This window comes from Neovison vison, chromosome 11, assembly GCF_020171115.1.
Source record: "Neovison vison isolate M4711 chromosome 11, ASM_NN_V1, whole genome shotgun sequence".
NCBI classification, from domain to species: domain Eukaryota; kingdom Metazoa; phylum Chordata; class Mammalia; order Carnivora; family Mustelidae; genus Neogale; species Neogale vison.
The window spans coordinates 82,015,336-82,041,308 of record NC_058101.1 but is presented as its reverse complement, the minus strand read 5'-3'; the positions used below and the strand labels follow the sequence as shown (position 1 = coordinate 82,041,308).

At 34.4% G+C, this 25,973-nt stretch overlaps 1 protein-coding gene across 7 annotated transcripts in view; it reads right to left on the bottom strand.

Annotated features, from left to right (window-relative positions):
- Nucleotides 1–25,973, bottom strand: part of SCLT1 (sodium channel and clathrin linker 1) — a 193,638-nt gene that overhangs the window by 119,123 nt on the left and 48,542 nt on the right. For all 7 annotated transcript variants that reach the window (XR_006386785.1, XM_044268234.1, XM_044268233.1 and 4 more), the window contains exons 6-9: nucleotides 25,360–25,495; nucleotides 19,061–19,183; nucleotides 16,863–16,928; nucleotides 12,247–12,317 (exon numbers count right to left, since the gene is read on the bottom strand). Coding sequence is in view for 6 of the 7 variants with exons in the window: in XM_044268234.1 (XP_044124169.1) it covers nucleotides 12,247–12,317; nucleotides 16,863–16,928; nucleotides 19,061–19,183; nucleotides 25,360–25,495 (396 nt within the window). In the remaining variant the exon portion in view is untranslated. The remainder of the gene's footprint in view (nucleotides 1–12,246; nucleotides 12,318–16,862; nucleotides 16,929–19,060; nucleotides 19,184–25,359; nucleotides 25,496–25,973) is intronic.

The following is a 25,973-nucleotide window of genomic DNA, read 5'->3' as shown; positions in this document are numbered from 1 at the left end:
TTACACTCTTCAATAAAACCGTTCAGTTATAAAGCATTTTATGATCACATTTTAAAGATTTCCTGGATTTTATGTCATATTTAAATAGAACACTAAACATAAAAAATACACAAATGTGTCTATCATGCATTTAAACCTAGAGATGATTAGTAATAAAGACAGATTTAAAAGTCAATATAATTTAAAGCCTGGATCCATAATGGGAAATACTGAAAAATTTCTTAGTTTATCCACAAGGCTACTATTAGTTATATTAGAAATTTTTTTTCAGGTGTGCATTAGAAAAACTACTAAGCAGACATACGTTTCTCCACAACTGAAGAATTTAACATATAATTTTCTAAATAATTACAGTCCAAGGAAAGAGTTGTGCCCCAAAAGACTAAGGGTGAAGTACACCAATGAAAAACCCACATAAATTTAGTTATGCCCCTCCAATGAGAAGCAATTTAACTATTTAACTGACTTAATGACTCAAAAATGTTTTTTGAGCACTTGTCACTTGTCACATGTCTAGCACTGTGTTAGATGATAGAAAGATAAAAATGGCTAAATAAGGAGCTTATAAACTAGCAAAGATCAATTTGTAAAGAATTATATACACTAAAGTGTTAAAAATGCTCTGACTGATGTATGAGCAGTCTACAGCTGAAGCACAAAGATAGGCATGCTTGGTTCCTATGCAAGGAAGAAGAAACCATAAAGATTTAGAAAAAGATTTCTAGAAAATGTGACACTTGAGCTGAACCTTGAAAGTTGAGACATTTATCAGCAAAGGGCACTTTAGGCAGACTGACAATGTGAACAAAAGTAGGGAATTATGAAATAGCATGGCTTGTTTGGGAAACCGAAAGTAGTTCAGGAAATTAAAGTGAGGACTGACAAAATACAGAGTTAAGTTCCCAGGGGTCAAGCAAGTCACATAAGGCTTTAATGTCATTTAGAGTAATCTGAATTAAATCCTACAGGCATTTAGTAGCCATCAAAGAAGACAGACATGTTAGACTTTATTTTAGAAAGATAATTTTGAGGACTATGAAAAAAGAAAGTGGGGAGGGCTGAGTTAATTTGGAGGTTACTACAGCATTGATGGACTGAGCAAAACAGTAACAATATAGTGCTAAGAGACATTTAGAGGGTAGAGCTGGAAAAGCAAAGGATTTTGGATGCTTCCTGGTTTTCTGAAGCAGGAACTGGATGGTGTCAATCACAAATATAGAAAGATTCAAGAGCTATGGTAAGAAGCTCAGTTTAGTATCTTTGACCTATGTGAGTGAAAATAACAAAAAGAACCTCAAGCTAGAAAAACTGAATGGGATCTCATCTTTGGAAATTGTTGAATCCACAAAAGATGTGTGAAATGAGTCCAATCACAACAATTTTGAGGCTATATCATACAGAAACTTATTAAGGACCGTTTCTACACTGAGCACACATGTATATGTTTTAAGTTTTCAATAAATATAAAATAAGGTGAGTGACAAGTTACAGATTCTTTATATGAAGATAATATCTGTACCTGCTAATGAGATCATTCCTTAGTGGCTAAAATTTTTTAAAATAAATATTCTGATGATGCCAATCTGATGAAAGGTTAATAAAGATCTCTATGAAAGTGCTTTAGTCAATCTTTACAGTTACGCCCTTTTACAAGTTATTCTTGAGGGGTGACTGGGTGGCTCACTTGGTTAAGCAGCTGGCTCTTGATTTCAGGTCAGGTCACGATCTCAGGGTCCTGGGATAGAGCCCAGCATCGGGCTCCACACTCAGTGCAAAGTCTGCTTCTCTCTTTCTCCTGCTCTGCTCTCTTTGCTCTTACCCTGCTCATGGCCCCTCTGATTCCTGCTTAGAATCTTGCTCAGGTAATGATCTCAGGATTGTGAGGTTGAGCTGCACATTGGGCTCTGCCCTCAGTGCAGAGTCAGCTTGAGATTTTTTCCACCTCCCTCTCGCCCCTGCACTTCCCGCAGCTCATGCTAACTTGCTCTCTAAAATTAAAAAAAAAAAAAAAAAAAAAGGCAGATGTACAATGTGATCACATGATTTGAAAAATAATCATTTCCATAAGTTAGCTAAATATACATTATAAACAAAATATATGACCAAAAAAAAAAAGGACTGAAAGAGAAATAGCATAAAATCTCATCTTAAAGTGAATAAATGCTGAGTATATCCACAAGAAAAGAGTAAAAATCTGGTGTGATGAATTGAGAGAAGTCTTGGAGAAGGCAGATTTTAACCAGATATTGAAAGTTGTAAGTTTTCTGAGAAACGAAATAATGATCAAAGGCCAAAGGAAGAAACCAACATTTTTCTTCCATGAGAAACAGTAAAATGACTACTTTGAGCAGTTTGTACATAACTGGAAGGTTGGGGGTGGGGGCTGGTGAATGAAGGTTCTTAGAAACTAGGTTAGAGAGTTTTATCTATGACAGAGCCTCACCAGACACTACTGAGAAGGAAAAGATAAAAGCTTTCATTATAAGTTCCTATGATTCTTTTTTTTTTTTTTTTGGCACTATAAAACCAGATAGCAAATGAAACTAATTGTTTTCAGTTTAAGGACATACTTAAACAAATCTAGCATTTAAAGAGTTTTCAATTTATTTATTCTTGGCATAGTTTTAGGGGCATCTCAAAAACCCAAGTTCTGGTAATGTCAATATGCCCCATCATTCAGAATCTGTCAAGCTTGAAAGCAACACCCTCTACTCTAAAAGAAGCATCTGCTTATCCTTATGTTTCTCCAAATCTGTGGCAGGAAAAGCAAGCATAGTTTTATGTATACAACCATGAACTGCTTAATGCTAAGCTACAGAATATTGTCAGTAAATATTATGGCAAAATTGCTCACGGACAATTAAACACTTAAAAACTTTTAGGCTTTAGAAAATCACAACTACCTTTACTGATTATCTAACCTTAATTTAAAATCTTTAGGCCCAAATGTCCAAAAACCAAATGAAACTTCCATGCAGATATCAAAAGTCAATGTAAGCACTCATGATCCTTTAATAATTAACTCTCATTCTGGACTTTCTTACTTCTGTGAATACTGTCAGAAAGCCAGGTTTAGAAACCAGATTAGCAATTATAAGAACAGAATTCCAATTCCATGAATTTGTTGTGCAACCCTAGATAAGACAATTCCTGAACCTTTGGTTCAGTTTTGTTTCTTCTATAAAACTGGAAGTTAAACTAAGATGATCATTAAGATAGCTTTAGCAATAAAATTCTGAAATTCTTCCCCTGTCCTTTAGTCCTATATTACCAAGTTCCACCCATTTTTCCTATATGGAATCTTTTACATGCATTTTTCTAAGTTTCTATTATCATATGAACGCAAGTCTTTATGAATCAATTTCCTTATTCATCTTCCTTCCAGAATCTCCACACCCTGGTTCATCCTATGTACACTGTAAGTCACATTCTTTTTTCTTCTACTCTTTCTGAACCTTGAGCGCAGAGTGGAGCTAATCACACTACTCTTTCCATGACCCATTTCACTATTAGCTGTGAAAAACTGCTCTCATTTGTTTCTTTTATTTTTCTGTTGATTCCCAATCCCTCTCTCATTCCTCACTTCATAGGTTCACATGAAAATGCAATATATTCTTGGACATACACATATACTGGTAAAATGTATATTGTTATTTGCATGCATATAAAAAATATTTTATTTATTTGACAAAGAGAGAAAGAGCATAAGCAACGGGGACAGCAGAGGGAGAGGGAGAAGCAGGTTCCCTGCTAGGCAGGGAGCCCAATTTGGGCCCAATCTCAGGAGACACTTAACCGACTCAGCCACCCAGGTGCCCCTACATGCATGTGTTTTTATGTTATAGATCAATATCCCTTTTTACTTTAATAAAGCCTTGTTTTTTAGATCTATGTTGCCAAAACTATACCTTTACATGTAAATACATGTTTCTAAATGATGCACAGTATTTCACAGGATGTAAACACTACATTTTACCTATCCATTTCCTCAGTGACACACACTTAGGTTGCTTCCAATGCCCCACTTCTACGAATACAGACAATCATTAACTTGAAGTTAGGGTAGATCAGTCCTAGTAATTTTTAAATTTTATTCTTTTATAATATATATACACAAACAACATATATACATTTTATTTTACTGTATACCCTGATATGTATATAACAAGAAAGTATATATCCATAACCAATATACATTACTGTTTAAAGTATTTAAAATATATAAACTATATCATCCTGTACTATAATTTCCTTTTGTACCTTGTTATTACACTCCACACATTTCTGATACTGATAATTGGTATCAGATAATTGGTATTAATTATCACATTATTTCAGTAGCAGTATTTAGAAATAGTATCACATTATTTTAACTTGCATATTCTTGATTGCTATGACTTTTGAAATGTTCATATACTTTGCCCAATTCTTGGACTTTTACTTATTATTACTGATGCCTAGTTAATGTATCTCAACAGTAATGTACTATTAATTATATGCTTTGCAAATGTCTTCTCACAGACTAAGAGTTGCTTTTTCATTTGACATACTGATTTTTTATTTTTTTATTTTTATTTTTTATTTATTTTTATTTTTTATAAACATATAATATATTTTTATCCCCAGGTCTGTGAATTGCCAGGTTTACACACTTCACAGCACTCACCATAGCACATACCCTCCCCAATGTCCATAACCCCACCCCCCTTCTCTCAACCCCCCTCCCCTCAGCAACCCTCAGTTTGTTTTGTGAAGAGTCACTTATGGTTTGTCTCCCTCCTAATCCCATCTTGTTTCATTATTCTTCTCCTACCTACTTAAGCCCCCATGTTGCATCACCACTTCTTCATATCAGGGAGATCATACTGATTTTTTAATAGAAGTTTTACATTTAACATATTTAAATATATCAATCTTTCCTTTTTGGCCTGGATTTAAATTTTGATTAAAAAACACTTCCCTAGGGCGCGTGGGTGGCTCAGTGGGTTAAGCCGCTGCCTTCGGCTCAGGTCATGATCTCAGGGTCCTGGGATCGAGTCCTGCATCGGGCTCTCTGGTCAGAAGAGAGCCTGCTTCCTCCTCTCTCTCTCTCTGCCTGTCTCTCTGCCTACTTGTGATCTTTCTCTGTCAAATAAATAAATAAAATCTTTTAAAAAAACAAACAAACAACAAAAAAAAACACTTCTTAGGGGCACGTGCACCTGAATGTTTATAGCAGCAATGCCCATAATAGCCAAACTATGGAAAGAACCTAGATGTCCATCAACAGATGAATGGATAAAGAAGATGTGGTATATATATATATATAATGGAATACTATGCAACCATCAAAAGAAATGAAATCTTGCCATTTGCAACGATGTGGATGGAACTAGAGGGTATTATGCTTAGCAAAATAAGTCAATCAGAGAAAGACAATTATCATATGATCTCCCTGATAAGAAGAAGCTGAGATGCAACATGGGGGGTAGGAAAGGAATAAATGAAACAAGATGGGATTGAGAGGGAGACAAACAATAAGAGACTCTTAATTTCACAAAACAAACTGAGGGGGTAGGGAGAGGGTGGTTGGGTTATGGACATTGGGGAAGGTATGTGCGATGGTGAGTGCTGTGAAGTGTGTAAACCTGGCGATTCACAGACCTGTACCCCTGGGGCTAATAATACATTATATATTAATAGAAAAATTAAAAAATTAAAAAAAAAAACCACTTCCCCAGCAAAATGTTCAAGAGAGATTGTTCGGATTTAAAAAAAAAAAAAGATTTTTTTTAAAAGTCTTGCTTTTTACATTTAGATACTTAATCCATAAAACCATATAAATACTTAAATGTGAAAAGCAAAACCTTACAGACTTTTTTTTCATGGATAGCAACCAATCCTCATATGATTGTTTTCCTACTGATTTATAATCCCCCCTCTGTCATATACTAAATTTCTATTTACTCTTTATTCTGTTCTATTTTGCCAAACTCATGCTCTTACAAATAACACTGCTTTTTATTCTTCTACAGAATGGCCTTGGCAAATGGCACTTCCCTATTTAATGATGTTAGGATTAGATTACCAAGTTTCTCTCAGACACATATACACACAAAATATAGGGATTTTAACACAATTTACATTGAGATTAATTTTAAAGATCTGGGAAGACTTATTCTCATTAGGGAATTTAATCTTCCTATTCAAAAAAGTTGGCCATTGAACAACATGGAGCACCAACCCCCTCCATGTAGTCAACAATCCACATATAACTTTGGACACCCCCAAAACTTAACTACTAATAGCCTACTGTTTACCAGAAGCTTTAGTGATAACATTTACAGTTGATTAACCCATATTTTTTGTTATACATATTATATACTGTATTCTTAAAGTAAATTAGGGAAAAAATATTAAGAAAATTCTAAGGGAGAAAAAAATGCATTTACAATACTGTATGTATTTATTGATAAAAATCTGCATCTTAATGGACCCATGAAGTTCAAACTTGTTCATGAGTCAAGTGTACTTATCTATCCCAGTCTCATGGCTTTTAACACTATTCTTATGTTGATCATCAAACATCTCATATCTTAAGTCCAGATACCTACTGATCTGCTTGCTAATACTTATCAGCATTAGGATTTCCAGTAGTTACTGCAAACTCAATATGGCCCAACTTCTCCATCCCCATCAAATCTGGCCACCTATACATAGAGTTCTGCGTTCATTCTTCAGTTGCTTATGGAAAAAACAAAAAACAAAAAACAGAAAAACAACACAGGTCACCCTTGATGACTCAATCTCTCTGGTTCCTCCACCCAATCGGTAAATCCTCTTAAATCTATCATATAAAACATTAAAAAAAGATATCCAGAAAGTGACCACATCTTAACCATCTCCCACTGTCACCACCATAGTCCTATTCAACATGATTTTTTGCCTGGATTACTGTGATAGCTTTCTCACTGGTCTCCTTGCTTCCATTTTTCTCTCATTACAGTCTGTTTACAATATGGCAGTCAGAACGATCAATCAAATAAAATATAAGTCAGATCATGTCAATCTTCTATTAAGATCCATTCCTAAAAAAGAAACCAAAAAACCATTCCTATTTCACCCACAGCAAAAAACCAAAGTCCTCACGATAGCCTATAAGGCCCCATACGACCTTGTCTTCCACGTTCCATAACATTTCTGACTTCATCTCTTACTGCGCTCATATACTCTGTTTCAGTCTACTCTGTATACTAGGTAAGAGAAAGTATAAAAAACTGCCCCAAATTCTTCCCACTCTACATCCACATCTTTGTAACATGATGCTGAAAATATTCCCATCAAGAGGGTTATCTATTTCCCTATCCTTTGAATTTGGGTTGACCTGGTGACTTTCTTTGCCATAAGTAATTAACAAATATGACTCAAGAGAGGCTTGAAATGTATTTGTACACTGAGATCTGCTCTCTTACTATCTTTGGGAATCCTGCCATGACCAAGTGAAGAAGTATGACTTTCCTTGTTGCCCTGGTAAAGAAACTGCTGATTGCCAGAGATGTTTATCACCCACTGCCAACTACTGCATTATAACTGGACCAACCATCTGACTAGAGACACATGGGCAAGTCTAGCAGATATAGCCCAGTAAGCCCAGACAAGAATACTGCTCTATTGTCCCTCATATCATAAGCTAAATGGGTTATTGTTTGAGTCACAAAATATTGGAATGGTTTGCTACTCAGCAATAGATCACAACCAACTTCCTTGCTGTTCCCTCGGTATGTTTCCAGCTATGCAATGGCAAGTTCTATACTTTGAACACTCTTTCCCTCAATTGTATGGAAAAGTTCACATTCTTCAAGACTTTGTTCGAATCTCAACTGCTCAGTGATATTTATTCTGAATACTTTATTTAAAATTGAAAGCCAACCACTACACCCCACCCCTGCCATAGAAGTATCCTTTTAAAATTTTTTAATTTTTTAAATTTTTTAAATTAATTTTTTAAAATTTCTTTTCAGCTTAACAGTATTCATTGTTTTTGCACCACACCCAGTGCTCCATGCAATATGTGCCCTCACTAATACCCACCACCCTGTTCCTTCAATCTCCCACCCCCCGCCCCTTCAAGGCCCTCAGGTTGTTTTTCAGAGTCCATAGTCTCTCACGGTTCACTTCCCCTTCCAACTTCCCTCAGCTCCCTTCTCCTCTCCATCTCCCCATGTCCTCCATGCTATTTGTTATGCTCCACAAATAAGTGAAACCATATGATAATTGACTCTCTCTGCTTGACTTATTTCACTCAGCATAATCTCTTCCAATCCCATCCATGTTGCTACAAAAATTGGGTATTCATCCTTTCTGATGGATGCATAATACTCCATAGTGTATATGGACCACATCTTCCTTATCCATTCGTCCGTTGAAGGGCTTAGTTCTTTCCACAGTTTGGCCACCGTGGCCATTGATGCTATAAACATTGGGGTACAGATGGCCCTTCTTTTCACTACATCTGTATCTTTGGGGTAAATATCCAGCAGTGCAATTGCAGGGTCATAGGGAAGCTCTATTTTTAATTTCTTGAGGAATCTCCACACTGTTTTCCAAAGTGGCTGGACCAACCTGCACTCCCACCAATAGTGCAAGAGGGTTCCCCTTTCTCCACATCCTCTCCAACACATGTTGTTTCCTGTCTTGCTAATTTTGGCCATTCTAACTGGTGTAAGGTGGTATCTCAATGTGTTTTTAATTTGAATCTCCCTGATGGCTAGTGATGATGAACCCAAAAGACTCTACCCCCAAACTACCAGAACTCATACAGCAATTCAGTAACGTGGCAGGATACAAAGTCAATGTATAGAAATCAGTGGCTTTCTTAGACACTAACAATGAAAATACAGAAGGGGAAATTAGAAAATCGATTCCATTTACTATAGCACCAAGAACCAAAAGATACCTGCGAATAAACCTAACCAAAGAGGTAAAGGATCTATACTCAAGGAACTACAGAACACTAATGAAAGAAATTGAAGAAGACACAAAAAGATGGAAGACCATTCCATGCTCTTGGATCAGAAGAATAAACATTGTTAAAATGTCTATACTGCCTAGAGCAATCTATAGTTTTAACGCCAGTCCAATCAAAATTCCACCAGTATTTTTCAAAGAGCTGGAGCAAATAATCCTAAAATTTGTATGGAATCAAAAGAGACCCCGAATTGCTAAGGAAATGTTGAAAAACAAAAATAAAACTGGGGGCATCACATTACCTGATTTCAAGATTTACTACAAAGCTGTGATCACCAAGACAGCATGGTACTGACATAAAAACAGACACAAAGATCAGTGGAACAGAACAGAGAGCTCAGATATGGACCCTCAACTCTATGATCAAATAATCTTCGACAAAACAGTTAAAAATATACAGTGGAAAAAAGACAGTCTCGGGGCGGCTGGGTGGCTCAGTGGGTTAAGCCGCTGCCTTCGGCTCGGGTCATGATCTCAGGGTCCTGGGATCGAGTCCCGCATCGGGCTCTTGCTCAGCAGGGAGCCTGCTTCCCTCTCTCTCTCTGCCTGCCTCTCCATCTACTTGTGATTTCTCTCTGTCAAATAAATACATAAAATCTTTAATACATAAAATCTTAAAAAAAAAAAAAAGACAGTCTCTTCAATAAATGGTGCTGGGAAAACTGGGCAGCTATATGTAGAAGAATGAAACTCGACCATTCTCTTACACCGTACACAAAGATCAACTCAAAATGGATAAAAGACCTCAATGTGAGACAGGAATCCATCAGAATCCTAGAGGAGAACATAGGTAGTAATCTCTTTGATATCAGCCACAGCAACTTCTTTCAAGATATGTCTCCAAAGGCAAAGGAAACAAAAGCGAAGATGAACTTTTGGGACTTCATCAAAATCAAAAGCTTCTGCACAGCAAAGGAAACTGTCAACAAAACAAAGAGGCAACCCATGGAATGGGAGAAGATATTTGCAAATGACAGTACAGACAAAAGGTTGATATCCAGGATCTATAATGAACTCCTCAAACTCAACACACACAAAACAGACAATCATATCAAAAAATGGGCAGAAGATATGGATACTTTTCCAATGAAGACATACAAATGGCTATCAGACACATGAAAAAATGTTTGTTTATTTTTGAGATAGAGTGGAGTTGCAGGCATTGTGAAAAATGATATATGAAAAAAAGTATATGTATTTACATTTAACATAAATCATATGCAAATAATAAAAATCCAATAAAATTTTCAGACACCAAGGCTTAGGTGAGCTTCCTGGTTTGTGAACATGAGATACACCAGGAGGGTGATGCTCCCTGTTTCCAAGGAGAGAGGACATGAAAGTTCAAATTTTGAGACCTTCCTAGACCTCACCTCATGGGTTTCTTCTTTTGGCTGATTCTGATCCTTTATAATAAAACTAATCATAAGTTCCCTGAGCCATTCTAGAGAATTACTAAGCCTGGTAGGTTACTTGGAACACAGTATAGCCAATTGGTCAGACGTGTGGGTGGCCTGAGGATCCCTGAACTTGTGTCTTAGTGAGCATAGTCTTGTTGGGAATTATGCTATTAACTTGTGGAGTCTGGACTAACTATGGTTAGTGCCAGAATTGTACTGCAACTTGTTATACTTTTATACTATCTAGAGTCTTCTATAATGGACTTACATTACTTTTATAATTTAAAAAAAAACACTTCCATCTTGAAAAAATGAACAAAATCTTGCAATTAAATAAACCATTACTATTTTAAACTGTAAACTAATAACATTTAAAGAAACAAGGAAGCCCAAATAAGAGCTCACAACTAGAAATGTCTAGGGCAAAAGAAAGTAAATTTATTTAAATTAAATTAAGAAGCTGATTAAGGCAATAAAAATATAAAAAGTGGTACATAAAATTTTATAAAATAAATTATTAAAAAAGCAAAATATTTTGTGGGGCAAAATACATGATGGTATAAAAATAAATAGCAAGGTTCATTTAACAAACAGAAATTTGTATATATTTTTTTCATTTTCGGTCCATTTACTCATTAAATAAAGGATTCTTAGGAAGGGCAAAGGAAATGATATATGTAGAAATGGCTTTTGAAAACATCTAAATTATAGAACCAGGATATTTGTATGGCCTCAAAGTATGTTGCCCGAAGTATTTATTAATTACTATGGAGGCTTAAGTCCACAGATGTCTTGAAGCTCCTCCCTCCAGGAGGCAAAACTCAATTCCTCTGCCTTAGAGTGGGGCTGGACATTGTGACAAACCCCTGGAAAGGGAAAAAGGGTAACAGTGGAGAAGCCTGATAGATACCACCTTGCATGTGATCAAAGTTTACATCACTAGTAATAAGACCTACTGATATCATGTATCCCCTGAAGTGATAAGATGAGAAAGGCACTTCACCTGTGGTATTCTTCATAAAAATCCATAACCACAGTCTAAATCCTGAGAAAACATCAAAGGAACAAAATAACTGGTGAGTCCTCTTCAGAAGCTTTGAAATGATGAAAGCCAAAGACTGAAGAATGCTATAGATTGGAGGAGACTAAGATGTGACATCTAAATTCAATGTAGAAATTTATACTTTTTATAAAATGTTAATTCATATTATACTTTAAAGATATTTCTAAATGACTCCATCATAGACCAAAACTCTATTATATCTATACTTGTGAATTTTAAGTATTATGAATAAGGGGGAAAAAAAGTGAAAAAGTTTTTCCTATGAAGTCTATTAATGCAATGATTATTAAACCACTCAGCCACAACAAACATGTATAGTATTAAGTCACCTGATTTTTAAAAACCCTCTACCGGCTTTGTCTTTTTCCCGGTCTTACTTCCCCACTCCTCTACTGGTGCTCACTTATATTACATCTAAATCCCTTTTCTCAGGGTCTGCTTATTGGGGAATACAAAGATATGTGCAGAAAAAATATTTCTAAGAGAACTGATTGTCTTCCATAGGCACTGGTTTTACCTTCATGGAACATCCCTTCATATATATATATACATATATATGTGTGTGTGTATATATATATATATATATATATTATAGTTGCCTCCTGCTAAGTGTCACAATTTCAGTCTTTTTCAGTACTAACAGATCATATATACAGAAAGCTATTGACAGAAGCTTAAAGGGAAGAAAAAAATGCTCATGGAAAAATTATGGCATCATCACTTATTCTGAAGAAAAATAATTATTAATAAAATAACAAAATTCATTTTTGAAAATACCTCAGTTGTTTTCGGAGTCGCTCGATTTCCACATTTTGTTCAGTTATTGCTTTCAGAAAGTGTTGGTTACTCTGCCATAGGAAAAAAATTAGAAACATTCAGTATTAGAACATTTAAAACTACATCTTTAAAGATTAACTGTAGAGCATATAAATAGAAAGAAACTAAGTCATGAAATGATTAGAGTTTTTGACAGTAAAATATAACCTTGGCAATCTTTCCTTGCTTTTACTTTACTATTTTAGTGGACACCTGCTTCAGTTCAAACTATATACAACTGCTTTTTGATGTCTTATGGTTTTTCTTTGGCCATTTGAGCCTTCTTTGTTTACCTAAGTCACATAACAATGACTGAAGAGAACTGGGATGTAAATACACCAAACTCTTGTACCCCATGGTGGAGTAAGTCTAAGCCTGTTCTACACTGGCTTCCAGAGTCCACTGGTAAAATTAAGTTTCAGTTAAGCAAGGTATTAATTTGCATGATCCTTAGAAACCCTCTGTCTGCCTTATTCTCTCTTCCCAGTCTCACTTTCCCATTCCCCTACTGGTACTCCCTGGTATTGTCTCCTAAATACATGGCATGCTTTAGAATCCTTTAGGGTTAGCCTAAAAAGGAACCTAATGGAGTACAGGAAGCAGTCTTCCAAGTGTAGGAAAAATTTTTCTAAGGGAATTGATTTTCTTCTCTAAGTGATGACTTTACCATGAAGGCACAAATTCCTTATCCTTATCATCATTATCTATATGCCTTATGGGCAAAGTCAACATAGAATGGTTACCTCCTGACAGTCTTGATTTCAGTTTTTTCACATCCCAACAGATCATACACACATTTCTCCAACTGTTTCTCCTGAAAGCAGTTTTCATTGTGCTTCTCTCATACTCTACCCAATCCTACTGACTTCGTATTTTTAGTACACTATTTTATTTCCTTCTGGAATTAGAATTCCATTCTGCCATCATCTATTCACTTTAAGACAGAAATAACTGTTTCCTTTCTGCACTTTGATAAAACTTTATATGCACTTTTACAATGCACACTGCATTATATTCAAACACTAAATTTAAATTTCATACTACAATATGAGTCACTTTTTGAAAACTACTTTCTCCTAGAATTCCCAGTGACTGGCATATGATTTAATACATTCTTAGTACTTACACCTTTAAGGAATAAATGAATGAACGCCTCCGCTGAAACATAAAAGAAAGCCTGAAGACTGCATCTTTATCTTTATTTTGGGAAATAGACGACTGTAGACCAGAATTTAGTGTTCAATTCACAGACCACAACTTTTTTTAGATTTTTTATTTTTTATTAACATAATGTATTATTAGCCCCAGAAGTACAGGTCTGTGAATCTTCAGGTTTACACACTTCACAGTACTCACCATAGCACATACCCTCCCCAATGTCCATAACCAAACCACACTCTCCCTGACCTCCTCCCCCCGGCAACCCTGTTTGTTTTGTGACATTAAGAGTCTCTTATGCACAGACCACAATTTAAGAGACCAACTATCACATGCAAGGAAAAAAAAAAAAAAACAGAAAAATGAGAGGCAGATAAATTATACCATACCAGAAGAGTTGAAAAAAAAAAATTGGGTGCAATACCGCACGAATCAGGAAAGACATAATGGTTACATGCAAACAAACTGAAGAGTTGATTTGAAGAAGAGAGCTTGTTCTGTTACTCCAAAAGATAAAACCATGAGGAAATTTAACAAGATTGTAGCTTTCTTCTTCTTTTTTAAGATTTTATTTGAGAGAGCGAGTATGAGCGGGGTGGGCTGCATGGTCAGGAGGAGAAGCACACTCCCTGCTGAACAGAGAGCCTGACACAGGGCTATGTCCCAGGACCCTGAAATCATGATCTGAGCCAAAGGCAGACGATTAACTGACTGAGCCACCCATTTGGCCCAGAGTTCAGCTTTCTAATAATCAGAATTCAAAAGCACAGACTCTTTGAGGAAGTGATAAATCTCTTACAAGGGATTTAATTAATTAATTAATTAAATTAATGCAGAGTCTAGATGATCATCTAACTCAAAAGCATTTAATAAAAGGATGCCTATATCATTTGAGGAAATCGATGACCTTTAATATCGTTTCAAATTCTCCTGTGAAACTATCTCAATGACTTCAGTCCAAACTGATTCACAACTCTGAATTCTTCTATGTATGTCTGCAGTGTACAGTTAACATTTTATTACATATACTGTCTTGGCACTAAAATAATTAATGCTTGTGGTTTTTTTTTTTTGTCATTTAGGAGCACCTTAAAGGTAAATGATGTAGAGTATTTAGGAGAAGTATAAATTGGAATTGTGAATTTTAAAAAGCTAGTGTTGGGAGCTAACTTGTTAGCAAGCCTAGCAGAACTCAACAACTGAATATGGTGTTCTCTGAATATGGTTATTACAAAGAAAATTACATACTATATTAATATGAATATATTAATATTTTAGAATTTGGAGATTCATCAGGGAAGCATCCCTTTCAGTCATAGATCATGATTATTTCATATGTTGTCCCTGTTTTACCAAGTAAGACAGGAATTTTTAGATAGAGGCACATTTCTCTTGCAACTAGAGAATCTTAAACAGTGAAAGGAAATTAATATGCAATTAGAAAATATTATTGAGTAATTTTATAGAGATGAACAAATCTCAAAAAAAGAATATGATTTCAGTAAAGAAAATCTATAGGAAATGTGAACTCCCAAGTCATAATAAACTTGTACTTTCATGTACCATTCACATCAGGGGATTCTACCTTTTCTATGTTACAAATGTGCATTGGTTATGAAGGATATTTACTTCTTGTGTACTCATCGAATGACTATACATCTATAGGGACCTATTCATTTACTCAGCTTATTCGTGGAATCAGAAAACTTTTTAATGAGTACTTTACTTCAAGTTTGATTTTGACTCAAACTTGTGCTCCTGTGACTATTCTCTAAATGCTCTTGAGATGCACAAGATCTTTACAATTACTTAACAATGGCCCTTCTCATTTAGCAGTCTTGTTTGATAACCAGTAAGTACATTTAAAAAAATGCTTAAGTTTTAAAATTTCTCTTACCATATTCCTTTATTTTAACCACCAGGGTAGTCTCTTCTTTGTTCTTTGTAACACAACTATTTCATCCTCTTATTACTTCTTTATCACTTTTATTGTACCCATCACTTCCCATTAGTTTTGGCTAAAATCTATGAATTCTTGTGCTGTGCAAATTTTTAACATATTTTCTATGAATACTCAAATATTCATTTCCCATGACTTTCATCAGAATGATTTGGGGTTGCTTATAACAAAATAGGGATCCTGTGGTATACGATACCAAAGGACTATAAAATCTCTGCAATTCTACAAGATATACTGAAAGAACTAGTAATTGTGATGTGAAGTTAAACTATTAATTTCATATAGAAATATGATTTCTTAATTATAGATTTTGGTCATTTAGTTCTGGAGTACTTTAATACTATTTAAAATGTCTACAAAGTATGTTATCAAAACTTTTAAGTGATCAGAAGTAACAAAAGTGAAATAAGGTGAAATTTATTTAATTTTTTTTTTAAAAGATTTTATTTATTTATTTATTTAACAGGCAGAGATCACAAGTAGGTGGAGAGGCAGGCAGAGAGAGAGAGGGGGGAGGAAGCAGGCTGCCTGCTGAGCAGAAAGCCCGATGCAGGGTTCGATCCCAGGACCCTGGGACCACGACACGAGCTGAAGGCAGAGGCTTTAACCCACTGAGCCACCCAGGCGCCCCTATTTAATAATTTTTTTAACATGGTTAAGGAGAAAATTTTGAAAAGCAGAAGAAAATTGAATAACTTACTTTTGATGGCACAACTCCACTGTTAAACAAAGACATTTTCATTAAGTACTAACGATAATTAACAGAGGTACCAAGCAAACTGAAGAAAGGAAAGAGAGGAATTACCTGGGATGTCATAATTGTATTACTCAACAATGAGGTAAAATGAAATTCCAAAAAGAAAGGAAAAGAAAAGTGAGAGGAGAAAAAAGGTAGTGAGCAGAACAAGGAAGGCTAACTATTACATTTCTTTTAGAAAAAAAAAAAGAAATTTAGATGTACCAATTACATCTATTGGTGTAACTGGTACATCTAAATTTAATGTACCAATCATTTGTTAGTTAAACTAACTAACAAATGATTCTTAATGGACTATTATTTTTAAGAAACTGGTTATTCATTTAACAGTTCCACAGTTCTTATTATATACCTACCAGCATGCTAAATGAAATACTAAGAATAAAGCCTGAGTCCTACTCTTGAGGAGCTCAGAGTCCAGATTACTCTCAAGAGATACCACCAAGGACCCTAAGATTACTATTAGATTAGGGGATATCTCAGAAAGATATTAGCTTTAGGTCTCCAGTAAGTATTGTGAACACAGACATGTTATTGAATGTGAAAGGAAAAGATAGATAAAGAAAAAAGAGTACTGCCTACTTATTTCCATTTCACATATGTGGGCCTTTCTGTTATTGATTTTTATTAGCATAAATAAACATTAAAGTCACAATTTCTTGTTTTTATCAACAAGTACACTAAATGGATATTTTCACTTACCATTTCTATGTCCTCATTAGTTACATGAAGCTGCTTGGTCAACCGTTGAAATTTGGTCAATTGATCCTACAGTAGGAAGGTAGAGGTGTACATGAATAACATTCTGTTTAAAGCCCATATGTAAAATTAACCTAAAATCAGTCTAAAATCATTATGCTTAAGTCTAGATGAACTTAGATGTCTTCTGTTATTGTGTGAATTAGCAGTTGAAGAAATAAGATAATTTTTTAAACGACTAAAAGTTAAATAAGGTGACAATGTAGAAACAAACATGGCTATTTATGTTTTATGTAAGAGCATTATTTCTAGAAATCACTCTATTAGTAAAAAGACATATTGGAGAGACATTGTACAACACTGAAAGACTATATTCAAACCTACTCAAAAACTACAATATAAACCCTGGCACAGGAATTAATGCCTCATCCCTTCTTAAAAGTCTCAAGGCTTGAAAGCCCAAGTTTCCAACTGTATGACTATCTGTTATGATGGAAGGGGCTATTAATATGTTGGATGACAGAATTAAAGGCTGACAGATAACTACAGAAATAAGGATAATGAAGTATTATTTGTAAAGGCTTGTACAGAAAAACCTAACTGCACAGCTACAGTACAAGAATAAAGGTAAAAAAAAAAATATACCACAGGAGTTGATTGACCTAGATGAGGAAACAGCCTCAGAGTAGTTACTTTTATTACAAATAGTTTCTAGATCTCACAGGTAAAAGCCTTTTCTTTTTGATAAAGTGCCGCATGTGTGTATTTAAAAATAATTTTTTAATTTGAATATAGTTGACATATAATGTTACATTAGTTTTAAGTGTACAACCACAGTGATTCAACTTTCCTATACATTATGCTATGACTTACTACAAGTATAGCTACCATCTGTCACCATACAATGTTATTACAATATCATTGACTAGATTCCCTATATTATGCGCTTCTTACTCCCATGACTTATTCATTTGATATCTAGAAGCCTTTATCTCCCTACTCAATTCCCTTCAACCATTTTGTCCATTCTCCCTCAAGAGAGTCCCCTCCCTCAGAGGTAAAGGTCTTGCTCAGACTACATAGGGGCTACTTTCAAATGGGCATATATAGAAAAACCATTTTGTAAACTGCAAAGCATCATATAAGTATTATTGCCACTCCTTTAGGTAGAAATTCCCAATTATGATGACAGTAATAGGAACATTCATACACTGGAATTTGGAAAGTCCATAAATGAGAGAAAGGAGTGATAAAAATATATTTAAACATCTGCCTTCTCAAAACCCATAGAAAAGGGATCAAAATTGGAATACCCCATAGTTCTCAATGTTTCTAGCAGAAAAAGAACCAATGGAAGGATCAAGGAGGCACATTTTTCAATGGAATGGATGGTCTTCTGAGATAGTAAGTTTTTGTCAACAGAGGTATAGAGCAAAAGCTGAGATGTCCACTTTGAAAGAATATAAAAATCATTCTAGCTATGGATAGAAAGAATGCCTTAATAATCATTAAGATTTCTTCCTACTGTATAATTCTATTCTGATTAATTTAAGCTGAATACACTTGACATCTATTTTAGAGGTAACTGAAAGGGTGTTAACATTTTCACTTCACACAGTATTGTCATTATATTTGAGCAGGTTTCTTCACTGGCCATAATAGCTCCTGTCATAAGCCAATATATAAGCTCTGGGGGTCCATTTATACAGAATCATCATATAGCCGCTTCTTAGAACTAAATACAGCTTTCACTGATAATCACATTATAAAACCTAATGTATACTAGGCATTGCTTTAACTGTCCAAGAACTTTCTAACCAGCAAAGATTTAACATAAATGCCTAGACATTTGGGCATTCCTCTTCAAAATGGAGTTTCTCAAGAATGAAGATATACATGAAAATTGATATGTAAGAGAACCATGAAATCCAAGAATACCTCTTTAAAATTTATAGCCTTTTATTATTACAAAAGCAATACATATGAACTTAGATGTCTTCTGTTATTGTGTGAATTAGCAGTTGAAGAAATAAGATAATTTTTTTAAACGACTAAAAGTTAAATAAGGTGACAATGTAGAAACAAACATATAATACAAACAAACGAACGTTTAAAATAATTAAAACATATTCCTACCAATAAGAGACAGCCATTGCCAATTTTTAGTGTAAATTCTTCCAGATCTCTCTCTCTGAGATTACCTTTTGTTTTTGACTTTCAACTACATGAATCTGGGCCTCAGTCATATGTTCCTGGTAAAGTGTCTGAAGTCTGTCCAGCTCCTGAGAAACAGTCTGCCAGAGTTCCATAGCCTGAGTTTTTTCCTATTAACACAAAAACAATCAAGAATTCACTAAACTTTTATCAGGCTATTGCATAGTACAAATGAATCATATTGTTTTGCAGAATGAATTCTAGTATATGAAGTCACAAAAATAAAAACAGAACTTGTGTAAAGATGGTATAGTTACATGGTTATATTCTGATTTATGCACTTGTATTAATAACAATTCAGAGAAGAGGAGCCTCAGTGGCTCAGTTGATTAAGCGTCTGATCTTTGATTTTGGCTCAGGCCATGATCTCAGGGTTGTGAGACAGAGCCCCGCATTGGGCTCTGCATTGAGTGTGGCGCCTGCCTAAGACTTTCTCTCACCCTCTGCCCTTTCTCCTCCTCTCTCTCTCTTAAAAAACAACAACAACAAAAACAAAAACAAATAAACAAACAAAAATGTTTCAGAGAATAAACCTAAAGATGAAATTCCTTATGCTGAAATTTTTTCATTTAGATCTTATCCCTAAAATTTAACTCTTAAATCAGAGATATGGATTTAAAGCACTATTTTTGTCCTATAAGATGTAAGCCTTAAAAATTACTAAAGAAGAAAACTGCCCCAATAAAGTACTAGATTTTTTTCAGATCGTAAAAGTAATAAATGTTGTAGAAAGTTGGTAAAATACAGCAAACCAGAAAACAAGAATTACCTGTAATTTTACCACCTGATAGTAAATACTGCTAGGGTCTGGGTATAACCATCTTTATAAATTTTGAATGTATTCATGTTTTTAAATGTGATTTTGGAACAAAAGTTTGTATTTCTGTTCTTTTAACAAAATTAGGAACCAGACAATATACTGTGTGTACTACATACTATTTTCACTTGGCATTTTACAATTAGAGTTTTCTTGAGTCATTAACTATTCTTTCAATATAGCAAGTCTCAAAGTGTGATATAGGGACCCCTGAAGTCAAAATTGTGTTCATTTTAATATGAAGACATTATTTGCCTTTTTCACTCTCATTGTCTCATAAGTGTACACTGAAGTTTTCCAAAGTTTATATGATGTGATGTCCTCTCTCTGATGGGTAGTGGAATCTGTTCTTCAGTTCCCATTTGTTTTTTAAAATGTCTCAGTTTTAATCTATAATATGATATTGATAGATATGTAAACCACAAAAAAAAGAGTTCTTCAAGGTCCACAATAATTTTTAAGCATCCTGGAGAAGGGTCCTGAAACCAAAAAGGGTAAGAAATGCTAAGCTAATAGGCACAGAGCATTATTCTCTTTTTGTTGTCTAAAAAGAAAAGTAGAACAAGTTCTGGCCATTTGCTGAGGGTTCCTCAGGAAGTTGTTGACTGAATCAGGAAGAAAACTTTACCTCTTTGTTTCTAAAGCCCAAACTTTAAAAGATTTATTTATTTATTTGAAAAAGAGAGAGAGAGAGAGATACGGAGAGGGGAGAGGGAGGGAAAATCTTAAGCAGACACCCCACTCAGTGCAGAACCCGTTGCAGGCCTCAACACTGGCCTCAATCCCACCACCCTGAGACCATGACCTAAGCCAAAACCAAGAGTTAGATGCCCAACTGTGCCACCCGGTGCCCCCAAAGCCCAAACTTTTAAATCCCAGGTCAGAACTAATCCATTCTGTTTTAGTAAGAATATAACAAGGTATACGGAAAAGATAAGCATTCTAAGAAGATAAAGAATATACATTTAAAATAAATAGAGGTTCATATGTTTTAAGGAAACTATTACTGAAGTATAACATGCATTCAGAAAACACACATGAAAATCATGAATTTTCACAAAGTGGTTGAACCTATGTAACCAGCACACAGTTCAAGAAAGAGAGTTATTACTAGCACCTAGAAGCCTGATAGCCCTTTCTTCAAGATACTACTATTCCCTCAAAGTAATTACTATCCTTACATCATCGGTTAGTTTTGCCTAAAACTTACATAGTTTTAAAATTTGTAGACAAACAGAATCTGGAGCCATAAGACTTGAATTCAATCCCTGATTTCTGGCTGAATGATCCTGGACAATTCATTTCAATTCCTTAAGAACATTTTCTTCTCAGCAGAATGGTCAGAAAGACACATCAAAACCTCAAAAGTTTGTAGTTTTACAAACCTGCCTGATGGTAAGAATTATCTGGACAAATAGTTAGAAAACCGATTCTCTAAAGCAGTGGTTCTCACAGGACTAAACCATCAGCATTACCTCAGAAACTGTTAGAAACACAAAACTATTGAGCCTAGACTTCTTGAATCAGAAGCTTGGGAAAGGGGAATAATAATCTCTATTTCAAAAGCTCTTAGAAGAATATAATGCACAAAAAAATGAAGAACCAATGTACTAATATAAATTTTTAAATGGTATATAACCCATTATTTGAAAAATCACAATGTGATTCCATATTATTAGATTTTTAAACTATTTCCAATTTTCATTATCATATATAATAGTATAACACACATATTTATTCATCAATTTTCACACAGTTTCTTAGGATATATTCCTACAATCTTTGTGATATCCTAATCTAATTAATTGGGCAAAGGATATAAACACTTTTAAGGCTCTTACTGCCAATGTGCCCTCCAGAGAGATTTTTACAAATCACACTATCAGAACAAAATACTCCAAACTAAAAATGTTAAGTTAGGTACTTAATACTTTAATAATGTTATCAGCTCCCGAGGCAATTATACTTGCTTTACCCAACAGCTTTTGAACTCAATTTTAATTACCTTCCTCTTTTCACCATGATGATGATAAAAATAATAGGTAAATTTATTAATTTACATGTGTGTTAGGTATTATATTAAGTGCTTTATGGGAATTTCTGAATTACCATAAGAACTCCATAAGATAAGAATTATTATAATATCTCTATATAAATGAAAGTAAGATACAAAAGACATTTCCAACATTACAGAGCTAGAAAACAGAATAGAAAACAAACTCAAGAAGTCTGGTGAGAGGTTTTTTTAAAACAAAACCCTGTTTTCCATGAAAGCAAGGATCAACACTCTCTACTGTATCCTCAACGATTTGCCTATCAGTGCCTGATATTTCATAGATATCTAATTAATACTTGTGAAATAAATGAAGATATCTGAACAGTCAAGTTCTTCATGTTTATTACTTTGATAAAACATAATATAAAAATTATTCTGTTTTTTACTATAAATTGTATTTAACTTAGTTTTCATCTCTTCAGTTTGGATTCAGCTAGTTTTCATGTATAACACAAAGGTCTTTCAATTTAGTGATACCAGAAGAGTTTTATATGTTTTATCCCACCTTAAAAACAAAATACTTAGACATATATGAACCATAAGCAGAATATCTGACATCACTGTTTTGATACTATTGCATTATTAACATCTTCTATTATTTATATTTCATAAGATTGCCTAAACTCTCATTCAGTTGAAATTTTATATTTATTTAAAAAGTACAGTACAGATTTTGTGGGAAATCAGCTTTTTCCTTTTTGACTGCTCAGTTGGACCTCATCAAATCTTCTGTAGAGTGACTGATCCAAAATGTAGCAAAAAAAATAAAACCATCTTCGGAGAAAAAATGTGAGGTGGAGCAAAATGTAGAAGGAGAAAGGCAAAGAGAGGATAAGGCAGGAGGAGGAAAAGATAAGGAATGAGAGAACAAGTTTGGTTTAGTAAGAAAAAAAGAATAAGTAATTCTGAAGTTTTAATAAAATTTCACATTGGAAATTATAGCAACAAAAGTAGTGCAGAGAGATCTTTTTGAGACGGTTCTGTTTTTGTTTTGTCTTTTGAAATTACAAATCTTATCTAGTTTTCATTCCACTTCCTCTTTAAAAAAAAATTTTTTTTTTTCAGTTTTTTTGAGGTATGACTGACAAATAATCATTGTATGGAACACCTGGGTGGCTCAGTCATTTAGTGTCTGCCTTCAGATCAGGTCATGATCTCAGGGTCCTGGGATGGAGCCCTGCAGCAGGGAGCCTGATTCTCCCTCTCCCACTCCCCTTGCCTGTATTCCCTCTCTTCCTATCTCTCTCTCTGTCAAATAAATAAACAAAGTTGAAAAAAAACCCCATAATCATTGTATATATTTAAGGTATGTAACAGAGGGTTGTTTTACATATGGTCTATCATAGTCTTTTTCTAGAGTATCAAGAATTGCATATTGTGCACTAATTTTGATAGCCTGTTAGAAAGCCTTCACACGGCTTAATTAATTTCCATTTACTTCTATATAAATATTCACCAATCCTTTCTGATATTATTATTTTGAACAGAGTTCAAACTAGAGCTTGAAAGTTGGAAAGTTTGGAAGAGTATGCTTTCTCATTATTTTTTTCCTCTATTACTTTTTCAAATCCCTTCCCTTTACACATGAAAAAAAAATCAGTTTAATACATGCTCCTTTAAAAAATAAATGTGGTATATATACACAATGGAATACTATGCAGCCATCAAAAGAAACGAAATCTTGCCATTTGCGACAACATGGATGGAACTAGAGCGTATCATGCTTAGCGAAATAAGTCAAGCGGAGAAAGACAACTATCATATGATCTCCCTGATATGAGGAAGTGGTGATGCAACATGGGGGTTTAAGTGGGTAGGAGAAGAATCCATGAAACAAGATGGGATAGGGAGGGAGACAAACCATAAGTGACTCTTAATCTCACGAAACAAACTGTGGGTTGCTGGGGAGAGGGGGGTTGGGAGAAGGGGGGTAGGATTATGGACATTGGGGAGGGTATGTGCTTTTGGGTAAATTGGAAGGGGAGGTGAACCATGAGAGACTATGGACTCTGAAAAACAATCTGAGGGGTTTGAAGTGGCGGGGGGGTGGGAGGTTGGGGTACCAGGTGGTGGGTATTATAGAGGGCACAGCTTGCATGGAGCACTGGGTGTGGTGAAAAAATAATGAATACTGTTTTTCTGAAAATAAATGAATTGGAATAAATAAATAAATACATACATACATACATACATACATGCTCTTTTTTTATGGTAAATACAGACTGTTTAAATCCAGTTTAATTTAATCAGTTAAGTATCACTTTCATAAGTATCAGAATTCTAAAACTAAATTTGTAGGGCACAAAAAATGATTTTCCATACATAACTATAAAATCAAAATTGCAGTGAAGAATTTGTAATCTCCATTTATAAATGAAGAAACTGAGACACACAGCTAGAAAGCAGAACAAAGATTCAAATCCATACAAGATATGAGATGCCTAGGATATAAAACTGTAAATTAAAAGAAAATTTCTGGAGCTCTTGGGTGGCTCAGTCAGTTAAGGGGCTGCCTTTGCCTCAGGTAATGATCCCAAGGTCCTGGACTGAGCCCCATGTCAGGCTCTCTGCTCAGCGGAGAGGCTGCTTCTCCCTCTCCCTCTGCTTGCCGCTGTGACTAGTTGTGCTATTTTTCTGTCAAGTAAAAAAATGAAATCTTTAAAAAAAGATAAAAAAAAAACAAAATTCCCTTATGTATGATTATATATTTTCAGTGTTGAAAACAAGGTATATATAACATAGCTTCCCAAATAATTCAATTACTATGAGGGAAGAAAAAAGGAGAAGTAATTAGAAGTACAATTTTTGAGAAATATAATTCTATACTCTTTGAAAATTGAGGAAAACACCATATCAAAAGAAAACACAGAAAACTAAAAATGTAAATTTAGCTGAGTGGATAATTATTTTTTTCCTTAAAAATTTTTTAGGGCATTATAATATATATTTTAAAAGATTTATTTATTTATTTTAGAGAAAGAGAGTGCATGCATGTATGTGAGCCAGTTGGGGGAGGGGCAGGAGGAGAGAGAGAATCTCAAGCAGACTCTCCGTAACATGGAGCCAGATGCAGTGTTCAATGTCACAACCCTGAGATCATTACCTGGGCCAAAATCAAGTCAGATGCCCAACCCACTGAGCCATCCAGGCACTCCTGGCATTAATATATTTTTATAAGACACAAAAATCATGTCAAAAGATTTATGATTCAATTAAAATATATATTTGGTAGCTATATTTTTAACAACCAGGGAGGGTATATATTACAAGTTTGTTAGCTGTTAATTATTCTTATAAATTGTAGAAAATCAGTAAGTACTAATTTTGCTATTCTGTTGTTATCATTCATAAATAATGATTAACATAGATTCTGTTTATTCAGAATAGTGTTTAAAAAAATTTACATCACTCACTTGATTGGCTAGTTGTAATTGTTCTCGTAAATTCTTGGCTGTTTCATCATCTGTATACATATCATTTCCCGTATCTATGCCAAAGGGAAGGGTCTCCAGTTGCTTTTCGACAGCATTTTTTAATTCACTGTGCAACCTTCAGAAAAGAGTTAACACAGTAATAATGTAATTTCATTTTACCAACAGTTATCACTATTTGAAGGTAAACTAAATAAACATTTGGACACAAAAAACAGTCTTTAAAATAATTTATTTAAAATAATTCTTTACACAAAAATAATTTTTAAGTAGACTTCAAAAATTAAATTGTTAATCACCATCAAATACTGTGCTATGAAAATAAAAATATAACAATTTCAAATGCATTAAATTTGTCATAATTAATTCAAGCATAATTCTGTTTGTCCTAAGGAGATTTTAGTTATTCAAGAAGGTAAAATTCAGATATTATATCTTATTAATTTATGAAACAAGCCATTCAGAAAAAAAAATGGAACTGTAACTGTGGTTTCATGTAGTCAATTAAAAGGAAATGGGATATAAAATATTGTTGAATTATTGTCTTCATTGTGTTTCACAAAACTCAGTTAACATCTTACTTAATACAGTTAATA